The sequence below is a fragment of the Sinohyriopsis cumingii genome, chromosome 7 (genome assembly GCF_028554795.1).
Source record: "Sinohyriopsis cumingii isolate HCF-2022 chromosome 7, ASM2855479v2, whole genome shotgun sequence".
NCBI classification, from domain to species: Eukaryota; Metazoa; Mollusca; class Bivalvia; order Unionida; family Unionidae; genus Sinohyriopsis; species Sinohyriopsis cumingii.
Genome location: NC_142967.1, coordinates 67,501,766 through 67,519,764, shown reverse-complemented (window position 1 = coordinate 67,519,764; position 17,999 = coordinate 67,501,766). Strand labels below are relative to the sequence as shown.

Below are 17,999 nucleotides of genomic sequence, written 5' to 3'. Positions count from 1 at the left end.
TTATTCAGTTCCCTTATCCTATTTGCATTACGCTTTGTTAAATAAACGTGGTACAATTGGTACAAGTGTTTATTTCTAACGGTCAAGTAGAAGGATGAGGACCCTTGAATTTTAGAAAATATAGTAGTCAGCTTACTAATTTCTTTAAAATAGCAACATTTACTTTTGCTTTAATTTGCTTTAAGTTGTCTCTGTATCACTGGTGAAAAAGTGTGGTGCACACAAAGTACCTTTCGGTTACATAAGATCTGTGTCACATTAGTTTTGGTTTTAACACTATGAACTACCGTACCTGAAGCGAACAATTGGTTCATTCAATGCTGTGAAGTAACTTGCCTATTGACTATTGAACGGTTCGTTGGTCTTAGCTACGGGAACAAGCGTCTAGTTACAACAAATCTGTATACCCTCCGAGCCTGTATATAGAGGGCTTTATTTCTTTCGTTTAGTCAGTGTCTCATAAACTAAGTTATAAAGACGCTGTTAATACAGTTTTCTTCTATCATGGAGCAGAGCCCAAAACATACATACATCAATGCTACAAGAGCGCGACATAGTCACCGTGAGTATCATTGTTTTCCTATAAAATTAGAAATTTTATAAGAACATCGTAGTTTACTTTGGCGTAAAGTATTTTAGCCGATAACGCAGTAACTAATGATAATGGCTGACATTATAGTAACTAGTGGTTAGTTCAGTTGTTATCATTATAGTAACTAGTGGTTAGTGCAGTGGCTAACATTATCTTAACTAGTGGTTAGTGCTGTGGCAAGCATGATAACAACTAAAGGGTAGTGTAATGGCCTGTATTATGGTAACTAGTGGTTGATGCCGTATCTAGCATTATGATAACTAGGGGTAAGTCAAGTTGCTAGCCATTCAGTAAGGGTCTGGTCCACAGCCTAGCCGTTCAGTTACTCAAGGTGTGTGTGTGCATGTGTGTGTTTTGGATTTTTCACGTAGCTTTAACAAATTTGAGTCATATCGCTACGATGTCTGCAGTGTAGCTGTTTATAGAGATGTCTAACACTTGGGCATAATACCGCAAACATGTAGCATGATGTCCCACCCAGTCACATTATCCTGACACCAGACCGATCAGTCCTAACACTAACCTGCTAATGCTTAGCTCTTAGCGAGGCTGCTGTTAATACCATTTATGTGTTTGGTATGACTTGACCGGGGTTAAAATTCGCGACCTCCCGGATCCGTGGCGGACGCTTTAACTCTCAAGGTGTGCTGTACATAACATAAAAAGTTATCCGTCATATGCAACTTTTATATTTCTTTCCAGTTTATGTCTTGCGTTATAGTAAAACACATTAACTAATCATCTCTAGATTTATCTTAAGATATTTATATAGGAACAGGCATATCAATTACTTTAAAATAGCTTTAATGAAATAGCGTGGAAATAGTAATCGCCTTATGTTAGTCATTAAAGAATATATTTAAAATAGCAATGTCCTTATAATAGTTATAAAGGAATGGGCTTGATATAGCAATGCCCTTAAGAAAGCTATAAAGGAACTGGCTTGAAATATGACTTTTAAAAATAATGTCCTTCCAGTGCCATATGTTCACATGAAGTTTTTCTTAACAGTTAATCTCAGTTTATTCAAACCCATCAGAGATCTAATCTTCCATTCACTGAGATCTCTCGCAATATAATTTGAGCTAGTATATACATACAACTTTAAGCTATCAAATAAATATTTGATACTGCACATATGAATAAATGACCTTTGCAGAAATCATTTTAAATTATGTTGGCAACACAAATATGGATTGATGAATCAATGCTTGTGTATCCAGATCTAACAAAAAATCCAGATAATGAGTGGAATAAGTGTACTTTAATAAACCGGTAATCTTGCATGTTTTTTCTCGCGTTCTATATATTTATGTATCTCACACCCAGATCCAAACTAAGGTGTCTTCCTTTATAGACGCATTTAATATAACTTTGCTAAACCCAGTTCGTGTTAATTTAATTCATACAGTAAATCTAATATTTAAGAGCATGAATGAGCTGGTAAGTTAGAAATGCAAAACCCCATTCGTTTGATACGACTTTTGAACACGTCACGGTCTGATAGTCTCGATGTTTCTATGCATCATATCAACTCTTCTTTCCGCTGACTCAGACCTAAACACTTATGCAGTTGTGTGAATATATCGTTAATTGTAAAGAAAGTAACACTACTCGCATCATAATTAAGTGATTACTTATGTTGGCTAGGATGACCACATTCTGCGTAAAAGACTAAACATCACATGCTTTATAACATATATTAAGGTAGTTAAGAACACGCAAGCCTGGATTAAAGACAAACAAAATATACATGTGTATGGAAGTGACATGCAGCAGGAAAAATACACAAGATTTTGGAGTGACTAAACTGATTTGAAGACCGCACTCAACGACTTAGGCGATGACGACATGTATAGGATGATTTCAAAATGAAATTTGCATCATTCTCTCGAATTTTTGTTTTCTTTATTCTGAGATGTTCATGGGCCACAGTTATGTCAAGACCCATGATTTTATATAAGCCTCAAACATGTTAAACTCAGTAAATTTAAGCATGGTCACAACATATAATAGCTATCTCCAAAATTTTGAGGATATGACACAGGGGCAGCATCCTTACTCAATGTTATGTTGCGACGATTTATTTGTAGCACCTCTAATCTGCATTATTTAAGACCTTTATCTAATAAATTAAATCAATTTTACATTGTGCACCTTGCTAACTATGGTCCCCTGTAAGGCTCCAAGTTTAAAGACTCTTTCTTGATTAGCGTAGAAGATGTACGACTTTAGGTACAGACGCTTTCTAAAAGGTGTGGGCATAATTAGCGTTTATGCCTAGTTTATCTGAATATAATCGCTTTATAAAAATTGACAAAAACTGAATTATTGTACAAAATTACATCAAATTCTTTGAGAAAGTTAATGTGTGTGCAGGTAAAACTTAAAGTCACTCATATGTTTTAAGCTTCAATTATAATAGAGGAATATGCCCAACATGTAAGATATTGTGAATAGACGTAAAACATAATATCAATATCTTAATTACTGGGTGTCGTGCATTTGGACAATGACACCGACACAATGGTATTCATTGTTTTTTGCCGTCTAGCTTAATTCTAGCAACATACAATCTTTCTGAGATACTCGCTGATACATGAATTGTACCAATTTTACCATGTTCATACTTATACACGCTTGTATGGAAGGTTTGAAAAACTATTTATGACGTATAGATACAGACGATTTCAAAAGAGTCTAGTAGATTTATGTGTATATCGTTTTAAAAATTGTGCATGGAACGAAGATTGTTTATAATTCAATGCAGTTTTTGAATCGATCAAATCTAGCGCCTATGCTCTCAGTCCTTATTGATGGGAAATTATCTGGCCGTATCGGTAACTATAAAGCAAGCAATATTTTTACATTAGATTTATATGCATTACAGCAGTACAATTTTAGCCCTACAATCTGGTAAGTGAACATAATAAAACTCTTTAGGCTGCGGAACATGAAGCAGCAAAGCAACATATTGTTCTAAAACAGTGTGGACTATTTTTCTTCTTCTTCGTCATCATCATCATCATCATCATCATCATCTTCTTCTTAGTATTATTATTATTATTATTAATATTTGTAGTAGTAGTAGTGGTGATAGTTGTAGTAGTAGATGACTTCCGATACGTGATCTAGTGAGAATACACAATGAGGCTCTTGACGAGATTTAACTAATTCTCCGAATAAGGAAATGTGAACGGTTCGAAACTTTGCATGAATGCTGATTGGTAAATGTTCATGGTGAAATTGCTTAAATGCATCAATTTTGACTTTTCTAAACATTCGTTTTACCCTGTATCTTAAAACCTATAAGTCACGTTGAAAGCGTGCATGTGCACTGGTAATGCCAGTTCAGTCCATGGCATAGGTGGATCATAAATTAAATATGGGTACGGGCAAAGTGTTATGTTGGTCAAAATATGCTGTCCTCTGATGTCAAAATATGCTGTCCTCTGATCTCAATGTTGGCAAGATTTCCTTAGCAATCCGTCTTCTGTTTTTTATCTTGTTGATTTTGCAACTGAATCAAACCTAAGACATGGAACCGGCAGCCCAGGGAGGCCGCCAAGAAACCAGGAACATTTGCACTAGAAAGTATGCCTTTAATATATGCTGAGACAGGTGAAGCAACGAAGACTTTTAAATATAAACTGGACAGTTTTATGCCTTGAATGTATGGCAAAATCAAGATTAAACAAGAGGCACAAGTGAACCGGGAGCAATGTCTACACGATTGGTAAGAATAACACTCCACGTTTTCTCAGTCACAATCAATATAGCTACGAAAGGAACTACATCCCTCATTTCGCTCTGACTATTACATAGGCCACAGAGTCCGTAAATCCTCAATGATACTCTTGCTGATAGCCAATACATTAACGATCGATTAGATCACTTCGAACACAATTAAAGAATAAAAAAATCTCAAATGGCGCACAATAACAGCTTACACGAAAACAAATAACGATCTCACTGAATCTCCATTACGTTTAGAAGAAAACCTTAGTAATAATCTATTAGACCAATCATACAGAGACAACATGATCTTCCGTGATGTGCCAGACATCAAGGATGACAAGTGGAGAAACACTGATAAGAGAAAATATCAGGAGAATTTGAATAATGTCTAATCTAATAGTGAAATTGAACAAGCACACCATCTACATCCCAAACTAAGACCCAGGTTTGCAGTTAACATTTCCTGGCTTTAAAATTAAGGAAACAGTTTTGGAGAAATGCGGATTAATTACTAAGACAGCTTTAAACTAAGCACAAGAGGACGAAAGAGACGGAGACGGTGAAGCATCTGGAACTAACAAGGAATAAGAATTTGTTCCAGCGGTATCATAACCGCATACCCGTGTTTCGCAAGACGTCCATGAGTTATATATCAAGATTACACACTTATTATTGGTCGAGATTTTAATGCGCATATATCTACAGACCCTGACTTACACAACAATAAGAAAATGTGCTAAAACTTTATTCAATAATTTACAATAAATGGATACAAACGGCTGTTCAAAAATACACTGTATTAGTATCTTCTTATATCACCTTTTCATACAGATTATATAATCATTATTTCTTATGGTGTAGGGTCCATACATTTAAATTAATTTGTAAGTGTATTTTAAATATAAACATGATATTTGTCTAATCTATAAGTATAGACACACTCGTACAAGAACCGATGTGTCTGCCGTTGTTATGAACGAAATTAATTAAGACCTTTAAAGAGTAATTTGTTCCATCTATCTATCATTCCAGAATTATAACGAATATCATAGTCCAACGACAGTCACGATATAATTGTTACAAGTATGTATTATGATCATCGGTATAAACACGTCCTTTCTTGGTAATTCAACAAAACTACTTAGATCATAATTAACAAACGTTGTAGAAGCAATATTCCTTCTTGAAAGGCTTAATAATAAATGGAGACCTTTACTTTAACCAATAACTATTATGCTTTTAATCTTTCATTAACGTTTGTCGACAGAGGAGCGCAGTACTGTACATTTTAAGGGACACAGAAGCTTCTCCGAGTATTTTATTTTCAGGTATTTTTCCTTTATCTGAGAAGTCTTCTTCTAATGAGTCTTCTTATGCAGGTAGTAGAGTTTGCCTTGTTAATGTTCCTCTCCATTGTTATATATTTCGTCAGACATTGTCTGACGATGGGCACAGTGCCTGTTGTATCCTTTAAGGGCATTCATTTATTAATAGGCAACGACCTAGCTGAAGACAAGGTTGTAGTTAATCCACTTGTAACTTACAAGACTTGCTTGGATCAGAAAGTCGATCCAATCGAAATTGAAATCCCTGATTTATTCCCAGCTTGTGCAGTTACTAGAGCTATGGCAAAGAAAGCTCTTGAGAATGATATTGGCAAGGAAAGTATTTTTTTAGCTGACACATGTATTGGTCATGTTTTTGATGAGGTCACATTCACTCCTTGTCTGGATCAATCAGAATGTTTTGATCACAGTGATCCTCTTTTAACTAAATATTTTTTATATTCTAATCATGCTGACAAACAACAATTAATTGGCGTCTAACAGGAAAAGATCCTGAAATCTCGTTTGTTTCAAACGTCCAGTATTGAAACTGAAGTCAATGAAGTTTATGTCTCTTTTGTCATTTAAAATGGAATTCTTGTGAGAAAATGAAGCTCCCCCTGTGGTATCTGCTGTTGATGAGTGGTAAGTGAACTATCCAATTGTAGTTCCAAATCCTTACAGACAGGAAATACTTAGTGTGGCCCATGAAACTCCTTTAGCTAGTCATTTAGGGATTAAAAGTACTTATAACATCTAGATCTAGACTCACTGCTTTTGAACCACAAATCAAGGGTGATGTTAGCAAATACTGTAAATTTTGTCATACTTGTTAAATGGTAGGAAAACCCAATTAGAAAATGCATATGGCTCATTTACAACCTATTCCTGCCTTTGACGAACCATTTAGTAGAATTATGGTAGATTGTGTTGATCCCGTACCTAATGTCAAGTCAGGTAATCAATACCAGTTGACCATTATGTGTGCGTCAACAAGGTTTCCAAATGCAATTTCATTACGGATTATTAAGTCTAAAATAATAGTAAAAGCTTTGATAAAAAAAAAATCTCATACTGGCCTTCCGAAATCTGTCCAGTCTGATCAAGGCTCAAAGTTCAGGTCTAGAACTTTACAACTGATTATACCTGAATATGGCATTCAGAAATTCAATTTAAAAAAGAAACTATGGTTTGACAGAACTACAATCGAGAGACATTTTGAGTCCGGTAATAGAGTTCTGTCTCTCTTGTTCATTCTTCAAACTTTTCTTCAGTTTAGATATTACGGCCCATGTAAAGTTAAGATGAGAATGAAAGAGTTAAAGTATAATATTAGTGCTCCTCGAATCTAAATAAATTATAGGAATGCAGTATAATGAAAGAGATAACCAGGTTAAACATGAAATTAATTTAGTTGTACCTTTCCCACTAAGTGAAGATTTAAATGAAGGGATATCATGGATTCTACTGATACTGGGGTGATAAATCTTCGAAATTCAGAAATTATGAAAGATCTTCACCAGATATTTTCACATTTACCAGAGCAAGAAAGAAATGTACTCAAACAGTTATTATTTGAATATGAGCACCTATTTGCATTATGTTCCTACAAGAATAAACGCAATTTTCCACGACCTTGACATTTTAAATTCGTAATCGGTGAAAAAAACCCGTACAGGATGAACCCTCGCAGGCAGGAATACTTGAAAAAGAAATCCAGTATTTGCTGGAGAATGATTTTATAGAGCCCAGTAAAAGTGATTGGAGTTCACATTGCATAACTGTCCAGATAAAACTGTCCGTATATGTACTGACTATAGGAAGGTCAATAGTGTGACGAAAACAGATTCAATCATATTACCAAGAATCGATGACTGCATTGATAAGATCAGAAATCCCAAATATGAAAAGGACTTTGACAAATTCCACTAACGGAAAGAGCAAAGGAAATTTCTTCATTCGTGACTCCAGATGGACTTTATCAATATAAAGTAATATCCTTTGTGATGAAAGGATCGCCATGTACTTTTCAACATTTCATGAATATGATTACCTCTGGTCTTAACAACGGTGGTGCTTACATTGATGATGTCCTTATCTACAACCTCACCTGGAAAGAACATTTAGCAGCAGTTCGTAAATTCTTGGACAGACTCACAGATGCAAGTGTGACAATTAACTTATCCAAAAGTGAGTTCTGCCGTGCTAGTGTACCATTTCTAGGACATATCGTGAGACATGGACAAGTTAAACCTATAGATGCTAAGGTCAAGAATATCTATGAATTCCCTGTACCTATAAATAGAAAGCAACCGATGCAATTTTTAGGTATGGCTGGATACTATCGGAAATATTGTTCCAATTTTTCTATAATTGCTGAACCTCTGATGAATTTATTGAGTAAGAAAAACAAGTTACTTTGGACTGAAAAATGTCCGGAGGCCTTTGACAAGTTAAAAGCCATACTTAAAAGGGCGCCAGTTTTTACAGCTCCAAATTTCAGCCAATCATTTATCCTGTTGTTTGATACAAGTGATGTTGGGGTTGAAGCCGTTTTGATCCGAGAAGACGAAAATAGCATTGATCGTCCAATGTGCTATTTTTCTATGAAATTAAATAAGCACCAAAGAAATTATTCAACAATCGAGAAGGAATTTTGGCTTTGATATTGTCATTACAACATTTTGAAGTTTACATTAGTTCAGCTTCTTCTTAGCTTATTGTGTTTAGTAACCACAACCCCTTTACTTTTATTGAAAAGGTGTAAACGAAAAATCAAATACTACCAAGGTGGGGTTTGTTATTATAGGAACATGATATTGATATCAGGCACATCAAGGGGAAAGATAATTTAATACCAGATGCACTTTCCCGTGTATTATTTCATGTATGATGTGTGTAATTTATAACCTCATGTATAACTAATCCATTGTTAAAAGAAAGCTTTAGCATATACAGCATTCATTTTCTTTATGGGGAAAGTGTTATGTATACTTGATGTAATTTATAATTGATTTAATTTAATTCTTTTTAAGTTTTAAAATCTTTTTATTTTTAATTTCATTATATGTCAAAAAATGTAGTTTGGTTTACTGGAAACTCGATATTTTTTCCAGAAAATGTTTTGACCTTGACTCTTCGATTGTAAACACCTATAGCGGAACTAGTTCCGACCTTAATTCAGAAATCACTGGACAAGTAACGAACTTTTTCTTATCTTAATCTTAGAGTAACATGATTTGTTATTTCAATGTCATACTGGGATTAGGTGCTTTTAGACGTAAATAGTTCTCGAAGATTCTGGAAAGTTGACCCTCATTTGGAAATCTGTTTTGCGTTTCAAGTTACTGTATATTTTTTTGTTTATATAGATATTTCTCGGTCGGGCTTAAAAGCACTGGGACGTAAAGGCGTTATTTTGTTGTGTCAGTTTGGATTGATTTAAATTTTTATTCAAATTATTTTGATTCTAAAGGCTTAATTATTTTTCCTGGAAATATATGAGTGCTCATACAGAATTCTTGGACAAAGACATTTCATTAAATTGTATTGGGAAATTCAAACACCGGATGATTGTTTATAAATAACACAGAACTGTTGACAACATCGCAATAATAGCTACAGTATAAATCATCGCCTTCCATCTTGGATTCTTCATCGGGACTCGAATTTGAATTAATTAGAACATTTCATTATTAGGACTTTTAAAATTTAATTTGTGGATTATTCTTGGATTATTTTTGGATTTGATTCTTAAAACCGTATGTACTTATATACACACACACACATATATATATATATATAATCAGCGATTATAAACTGTTGATAGGCTTGTCACTGTACATGACGCATTTTACATCTCAAGCCTACACGAAGATAATGCTTCAGATAGAAGTGTTTCTATAACATAAAGAACCTTTATTGATTGAAGCAGGCTTTATCATGTGTAGACCATTATTTGCTACAGCATGTTTACTGATTCCTGTTGACCTATTTTTCAATTGCGCATTATTGTTATAAAAGGTATTTCAAACATTTTGAGTCAATATATTTTATTAGATGATTTTGTCATGCATCTACTAGCAGGTCTGGAATCAGTCTCCAGGATGGCGATATCAGATGAAGAATCGTACACCAACCTGTCTACAGGATGTGAAGATGTTCATCCTTATGATGAGATTCGGCTTGAAAGGAGGAATGGTAATATATGATTATATTGGAGACAGAAAAAGCAAATTATGACGATATTCAATGAAAGAGTTTATCTTCTTTAGCTCTGTACAAAAGGCGAATAAAATGACACTGATCTGATAAATGTATCCCCCTTTGACACAAACATGATAAATAATGAAAGAAAGTCAATACCCCCAAAATTCGGTTTCAATTTCTTTTAATTTTTTAAACAAACTTTTAGATGAAGGGAATTTATTTGAAATTATGTAATTTGATTAGTGCAAATATATTTTATAATATATTGTATCTCACATAGAATCATTGCTTGTCATATCCTTTCAGTTCTTTATAACTAATGTACCCGATATTAACCTTGTTCTAAAACATTATTTTTTGTAACTATATGAACCATATAGATTGAATGTACCTGCTCACGAAATGCAAATACTATAGTTTGTACACAGAAAGAAATAGGTATCACTTTGCCATTTGTAAAGACGTTCACTTAAAATGTAACCTACTAGTTTTGGGATGGAGCGTAGCAGCGGCTACTTCTTTGCAGGCGACTTTACATCTTGGGAGATGCTCGTGTTTATTATATGGCAAATGTCAAGGAGGGCGCAATTCTCAATATCCACGACTGATCCAAATAAATGGCGACATAATGGACATTTTTTAAGCAAAAACTTAAGAACCTATTTGATCGGATACATAATATTGCCTTAAATGAATATAATTTGGTGGCGTAATGTAGGATTCAATGATAGGTTTCCAGTATGTGCACAAGTTGTCCATATAACAGTAGACGATTCTCGATGCAGTTTATTATCATTGTTAGCTTTGGAAACGGACTACAGACACGAGAGAACCGTTGCTACTTTTGAAATTTGGTGTTTCACATCGGTACTGCTAAGACAAACGCTACGCTGTATCCCAAATTTTGTGGTAATTTGTATCAGTAATAATACACGTGGTGCAGGTGACAAGCAGCATACGTACATGTAGTCGTAACTAAGTACTTTTTGACGCATAGACTATTTCGGGGATTAATTAATTATTTCAGAAACTGCCTATGATGTGGAAATATGTGACACAGAGGCATCACTGCGATGCAATCTACATGGGCATTACAAGATCGTGTTAACGGACACCAGTCTTGTACTCATGGACGACAGCTTAGATTTTGTTGCCTATTCCTGGCCTTTGTACACCATTAGGCGCTTTGGTCTTCTAAACGAAACATTGTCCTTGGACGTTGGAAGACGGGCCCCGTGTGGTGAAGGATTATTTACTTTTAAAGCAAAACATTCGCGGAATATTTATGATCTTTTAAAAGATCGAAGCGATGCAAAATAATGGTAATCAATTACTTCTTCCGTTGGGCACTCAAAATACATCATTTGAATCTGTACAAGACCACGAATGAGGAAAGAGTTTATCAGAAATCTTAAAATAAGGCAAAAATTGTGGTCCGTTCGTATCATCAGTGACAAGATATTTATGTTAGTAAATTGACAAATAAACCATTACGCTATCAACTAACACGAAAATAGAAAACTGCGTGCGTGCACTTCCCCATGACAGCCATCTGAGTCTGACACGGTACACATTGCTTCATTTCGTTCTGTCATTATTCGAATGATGAACAATACAACGGTTTACCTAATAATATGTCAACTGTGATCAAGTGTTGAGAGTAACAAATTACTTGCAATGGGCAAACGTTATAATCTTTTGTGTTTATTTGGAATGGTCATGTGAAGAGGGTATGAACATCGGTGCGCCAACATTCTAGAATATATCTCTGATAGATCATTCATTAGTTTCTGCATCTGATTTAAAATGTATTGATAATTTTGAGCATTTTGGAATTATACCCACTCGGCGCAGACAGACGATTATACAGTTTAATAGCAAAATCACACGTGGATCAAAAATATCCTTCCCAAAATAATTTTGATATACTAGGCTACATGCTGGAGGGGATGGAGTATCTTAGTTCATTGAAATTTACTTAAATAAATACAAATCAACGGAGTAAACGGAAGGAGTAAGCTTCTTTTATCAAACAATGTATATTTTAAATAAGCAAACTATCAATAATATATATGACTCAGTTTGTAGATGTTACAGAATTAATCTTAAATTGTTGATCTGTTCATATGTATATGTAGCAGTTATCATTGGTAGAAATGTAAACTCTCTTTAGCGGAACTAAAACGATTTTTAACGAGTAGACTCTCTTTAGCGGGATGAAACGATTTTTAACGAGTACTCAAATACTTCCAGTTAAATATAAACTATTTAAAATCCAAACTCATGACGGTGTTTCTGAAATTACTGCTAATGTCATATATATTTGTAATAAACTCGTATGCATCTAACATTTTTTGTACAATGGTTCACGGCTTTTTAAGGTATTAAATATAATGTCAAACATGCCATAAAAGCAATGCATTTGTTATGGAACAGATTCGTAAATTAAATATTCCATATGTTTTACAACTACAATTATAAATCCAAGCAAGACTTGAATTCTGAAGATTCTGTAATATCGCTACTTTAGACCACAAATTGCTTGTTAGCGCACGGAGCTGTGAAATTATTATATAGGAATATACAATAAGTAACTTACTTAATAGGACATATATTGGGGGTGGGTTTCACTATTTGCGTGTCAGCCCACACTTTTTAAGCGATATATTTGCTTACCTGGACTACTATTTTCACATTACGCTAAATTTGATGAATCATTAGAAAACTCTGCTAAAAAAAAAAAAAACCAAAAAAAAAAAAAAACCACAATTAATGAATTTATCTAAATGTGTTAAATACAATTAGTTTGTTGCCAAAAAATGTTGACAAAAGTTTCGTTTTTAGATTATTTCATGCAAACACATTATCTCAAGTAAATAGGTAAAAGGGTGTCTAAGTTATTTTTTATCAACAACATAGTCACATATAAACACATACAGACATAAACACATACATACCGTATGGGAATCGTTACCCACTCCATCCGGTGGATGAGGACAGAGAGGCAGGGATTTAAATGCCCACGATGAATAATGTAAGTCCACTCAGTCAGGTAGTAAATACATATAACATTCGATAAGAGATTACAAAAAGAACGTCTTACTATTTATGTTGGACATATACGATCAAGAGCACTAGGACATTAGGACATACATGTCAATTATTTTTAAAGATTTTTCAATAAGAATAACACTGTGTAGTTTACTAAAATAGATGTGTTACACGAGCTGAACTACGAGAAAAAATTCTGCACTTTAATCCTTAAATAGCATTGAGAATGTGCAAGGGTACGGCATTTTGTACAAAAGCACGGAACTGTGTACACTGTATTGGCTATTTCACTCTATCAATTGTTATACACATGTCATGAACAAAGTAATTTCAATAAAGAATACCAAACTATTTTTGACCACACTTTTCCCATGTAATCTACGGACACTGGCTTAATTTGTATCTTAGGCTCAAATCAGCCGCTACGCCTGTAGTATCCTGCATCCAGTCAGTCGGGACATTTCGTACATGTTCAAATACTGTTAAATGTCGCGTTTCGAAGTCTCAAGATGTATATTAACTATTTAAAGAAAATATCACAAAAGCAAACACCTTAAAACTTTTCAGATGTTAGATGTTAAGAAATGGACTGTGAAGCTTATTTGATAAGTTCTCTTATTATCGCGTAAAATTGATGTCTAGCGCTATTTTGAAAACTAAATATCAGGGCCGGATTGGGCGGGGTGGGCTCTTTGGTTTCCGGACTTCCCCATCCCCGCCAGTTACAAAGTACACACACAAACGAACAGTCAATTGTCACTTGACCACATTTATTTCTTGCGCACGTTTATCGGGTTCTATGCACACTTTGAGAAAATAGATACAGAGACTTTTGTTTTGATGCCCTTTCGAGGAAAGTCAGGGCACTTTTGAAGTTTTCGAAAACACTACACCCCCAACACATGATCTGATCCGGCCCTGAAAATAATTATTGTTTATTTTCCCAATTAGTGCCTAGCCGTTTAAATTAAATTTAGAAAAAAGTGTAATGGCCTTGATCAACGCCTGAACTTTTGCAGTATACAAATAGCATTATCACTAGAAGTAGAATACGGCTGATTAATATGAGAACATGATAATTGTTTTAATGCGCTCAATTCGTCTACACGGTATTGAAGTCAGCTCTCTATCAGAGGCTACTCATGCTACAAAGGAAGTGATTTTTATGAAAAAGATAACTTTCTTCGTTACATTTTCATAAATCTATCATCAAGTACCAGCCTAGAAGCTCCATTTTAACCTTGAAGACGGCCGCTACGCTTTTAACTATGACCAGTAATAAAGGTGTCGAGCCTCGATTGTGTTTTTTTTTTAGCACCTAATCTTCAAACGTAACATCCACCTCTGAATGCAAAGGTTTTAAGTTGATTGTGTAAAAGCGAATTTTGAACTCATAAATATGGACTGAGAAACGTAATGTGGTTCAGTTGTTATAGTTTCGCGTATTCCTGTCCGTTTCTTATTTTCCTATTATCTTATGTCGAATCTGGCTCTACTCAATATGAACGAACTTAAAACTCCAGAAATATAGTAGCCTGAATGACGAATGGTTGATCATTATTACACCAATAAAACGGAATGCAGTGCCCGTCTTTGCGACTACGTTAGAAAGCACACAAACTTTGTCAAGATAAACAGGAAATGATAGAGATTTACAACCTTTCAATCCAAAACTTCTTCCATTTCCAGTTTCGAGTACATTTAGTTGACTAAGTTTTACCTGGAGATACCTATTTATAATACATAAAAAGCCATTCTTAATATTTCATGTAAACTCTTCAGTTGTATAAGCCGGCAATCCGAAGTATATTTATTTGTTTATTTATTTATTTATTTATTTATTTATTTATTTCTAAGCTGTTGGGTATGGAATGCAGTATCACGTGCTTCGTAGAGTCTGCATACAATATTTGCCCATTAAGGATCAACCATGTATATGTAACAAGAAGTAATCGTCCCTTTTTAATTTTTTTCTTCTAAAAATCACATCAAAGTGTAAACTTTTAAAACTAAGTTTGAGCATATCCCCACCACATTATCGCATATGGAAAATACACAAAGTGATGGCGAGGATTCAGATGATTTATTATATTACGAACAAAAGAGCTATCTGGTACCCCACACTACACGATTTCGTTTCTTGTACTAAAATCTGTTTATTAAATGCAAGCACGAGAGAGAGAGAGAGAGAGAGAGAGAGAGAGAGCGATTTTGCAATTCGTCTACTGACAATTTTCAAATCAAATTGATTCTGATCTTTATTTGAAATATGCAAAAAGGTCAATTGTTGTGCAGTAGTTCATGTTGTATTTAGCATGAATCCACATAATAAATGTCGTTATTAACCTTCTAGTAGTGTGCCTTTCTTATTTGGGTATTGCCTATTGTCGAATCTAGTCATAATTAAGATGTACGATCTTAACGCATCAGAAGTTTAATGGACGGAAAGTCGTCTGAATCAGCATTACCGCAATAACATTCGTGACAACGTTGCAGTTAATAGGAAACGCTCAAGCGGAACAGGAAATAATAGGGATTTGCAACCTTCGAAGCCAGAACTTCATCTACCTACAGTACCGGGTAAACGAAGTTTTACAAGGGATACCTATTTAAAGCCGGGAAAAAATTAGAAGCCACATTAATAACAAGAGATATATTTTATAGCTTTACCATTTCAGACGATTTACGAGGCATTATTGATAATCATGAATTCAGCCTACATGTTAAACAAGGGAGAAAAGAGGTCTGAATAAGAAGAAATTACAATTCGGTATAGCTTTAAAAATAGTACACGGTACAAAACTGGAGGATATTTGTTGTACTGTAAGTACAATTCAATCTACCGTAAATACCCATTTCACAAATAAGTTTGCATACTAGTAACTATTTCCGTTGAATTGCAAAAAGACGATGATATCACGGAGAAATTAACTGCTACTGCAGTAATTGCCGTATAGATGGAAAGAATAAATGCACCAAATTTTAATCTGCATTAAATGAAAAATGCATATAGGTTTATCTCCTAATGAAACTACTTAGGTCATTTCACTTTTTCTCACTTTCAAACGTCTAGTTTTGTAATACTACATGCAAGCTCATCAAACGACGCAGCAAATATTTCTATGTATATTTAATACATTGTTGGTTATATATAATGCGGCATCACGTGGCCTGGCTCGTACAGCCTGCTTTAGAAATAGTAGGTACATGGTAAAAGTAACCGGGTGTCTAAATCTTGAAAAAAACGTCTCCCATATACATGTTTATTTGGGTCGCAAGTATTAAACAGGCTGGCCTAGCAGTAGATACAAAATGGATAGCCCTGTCCATATTTCATTTGTGCGAATATCTTTAGCAAACAATTTAAAAAATGACTGGCAAAACTAAACCTGTTAATACTTACATGTGATCCTTTTCTTGTGTGTTTAAAACCAGAATATTCCTCTCATATTAAAATTACTACAACGAAACTTTGTATATTTTGTGTAACACCTAAATTGTCTCAGCATTCCTTGCACGGAAATCCTTAATCTTTCGTAATACACGTAAGTTTAGTTTATTTGTGCACGACTCCTAGTCCGTGCAAGCACATAGAGCTGTTTAGAACATTAGATATATCCCCTCTATGCGTTCCGATTACCTAAATATGCTATTGTATGAATATAAAGAGTAAGTAATTTTTATTGAGGTTCTTCTGTTTCATTCCTATTTAGACTGCTCCTGTGGCCAAGTGGTTAAAGCGTCCGCTTCGGATGCGGGAGGTCGTGGGTTCTATCCCCGGCCGAGTCATACCAGAGACTTACAAAAATGGTACTAACAGCTGACTGGCTTGGCGTTCAGCATTAAGAGGTTAGTGTTAGGACTGGTCGGCCTGGTGTCAGGATAATGTGACTGGGTGGGACATCATGCTACATGTCTGCGGCATGATGCCCCAGTGCTAAACATCACTATAAACTGCCACACTGCAGACATCGTAGCGATATGACTGATTTTATTTTTTAAAGCTACGTTAAAAATCAAAATCACATCACATCACATCATTCCTATTTATCCAAGATGTGAGGTATTTGTGTTAAGTCCAGGACTCCCGTCCCTCTAGCCATTTTTGTTTTCTGATTTCCATTCCTTAGTTCTCTCAAGTCAGGTTTGGAAAATTTGTGACCTTTGCACGGAGGTCAGTTTGAAATGGCTTTAAGTAATTTTAAGGATTTATGTCTGTAGTTAATTTTGCTCGACTTTTTCCAAACAATTCATGGTTGTCCTTCCCAGTTGTGTTAATGTATATGCAACAGTGCTCTCTCTCTCTCTCTCTCTTCCAATTTTTATTTTAAAAAATTGTTTTTATGTAATAACCGTTTAAATGGAACTATCACTGCTCTCGTAATAAGTGTCGTCAAAGTCCTCACTAAAATTCAGCTTGTAGTAGTTTTGCATGGGGAAGTCTATTTCGTCCTTCTTCCGTCTTTTCTTATCAATTCCATTCCCGTTCTTACGTTTGCGGTGACGTTATATCCTTCCGTTTCAGAAGATTTATGAGTTTTCTTCTTGCTTTCATTAAGGGTTTCCTTGTTCTCCTCTCCTCTCCCACTATCACCGTCACCTACTTGTTTGGTTGTTGTTTTCTTGTCAGGACTGTGTCCTTGGTTTGAGTTGATTCATTATGTTTCACAATCTTTTCCTGTCAACTTACGTTTTGTTCTGGATAGATCACTAACTCAAATATGCGAGTTTGTCAGTCCTCACTTCTGTTTTATCGTTATCTTTCTGTTTTTGGCAGTTGTTCGGAGCATGCCGTTTGTTCCCATAGTGATTGCATTTTATGTAATAAACGACGCCCCATCACCACGTATTTGCTAAAAAAGCATGTAGAAAAAAGACAGTTATAATTTCTCCTTATCACCTCATTTTCTATTTCCAATATTATCATACCGTTCTTTATATTCGGCTTTCTTTGTGTGTCCCCATTTTATCGTTGACAACCTTGATTTTGAATGTGTTTTCAGAGTTCTCCAGTGACTATTAGGGGAATCTTATATCGCAAATCTGTTATGTGTAAAACCACAAACAAATGGAACACGATGTAC

General features: G+C 34.8%; 1 protein-coding gene across 2 annotated transcripts; it reads left to right on the top strand.

The window, feature by feature from the left end:
* The first annotated feature begins 202 nt into the window (after positions 1 to 202).
* On the top strand, positions 203 to 15,265 carry LOC149795454 (docking protein 3-like). Of its 2 annotated transcripts, none has more exons than XM_089965244.1 (3): positions 203 to 562; positions 9,739 to 9,855; positions 10,892 to 15,265. In XM_089965244.1, exons 1-3 carry the CDS (start codon positions 505 to 507, stop codon positions 11,182 to 11,184), a joined length of 468 nt encoding a protein of 155 aa, XP_089821370.1. In that variant the 5' UTR covers positions 203 to 504; the 3' UTR covers positions 11,185 to 15,265. The 2 variants fall into 2 exon arrangements, with proteins under 2 accessions (XP_089821370.1, XP_089821371.1); XM_089965245.1 differs by having other exon boundaries at positions 207 to 562; positions 9,742 to 9,855.
* Positions 15,266 to 17,999: the final 2,734 nt, after the last annotated feature.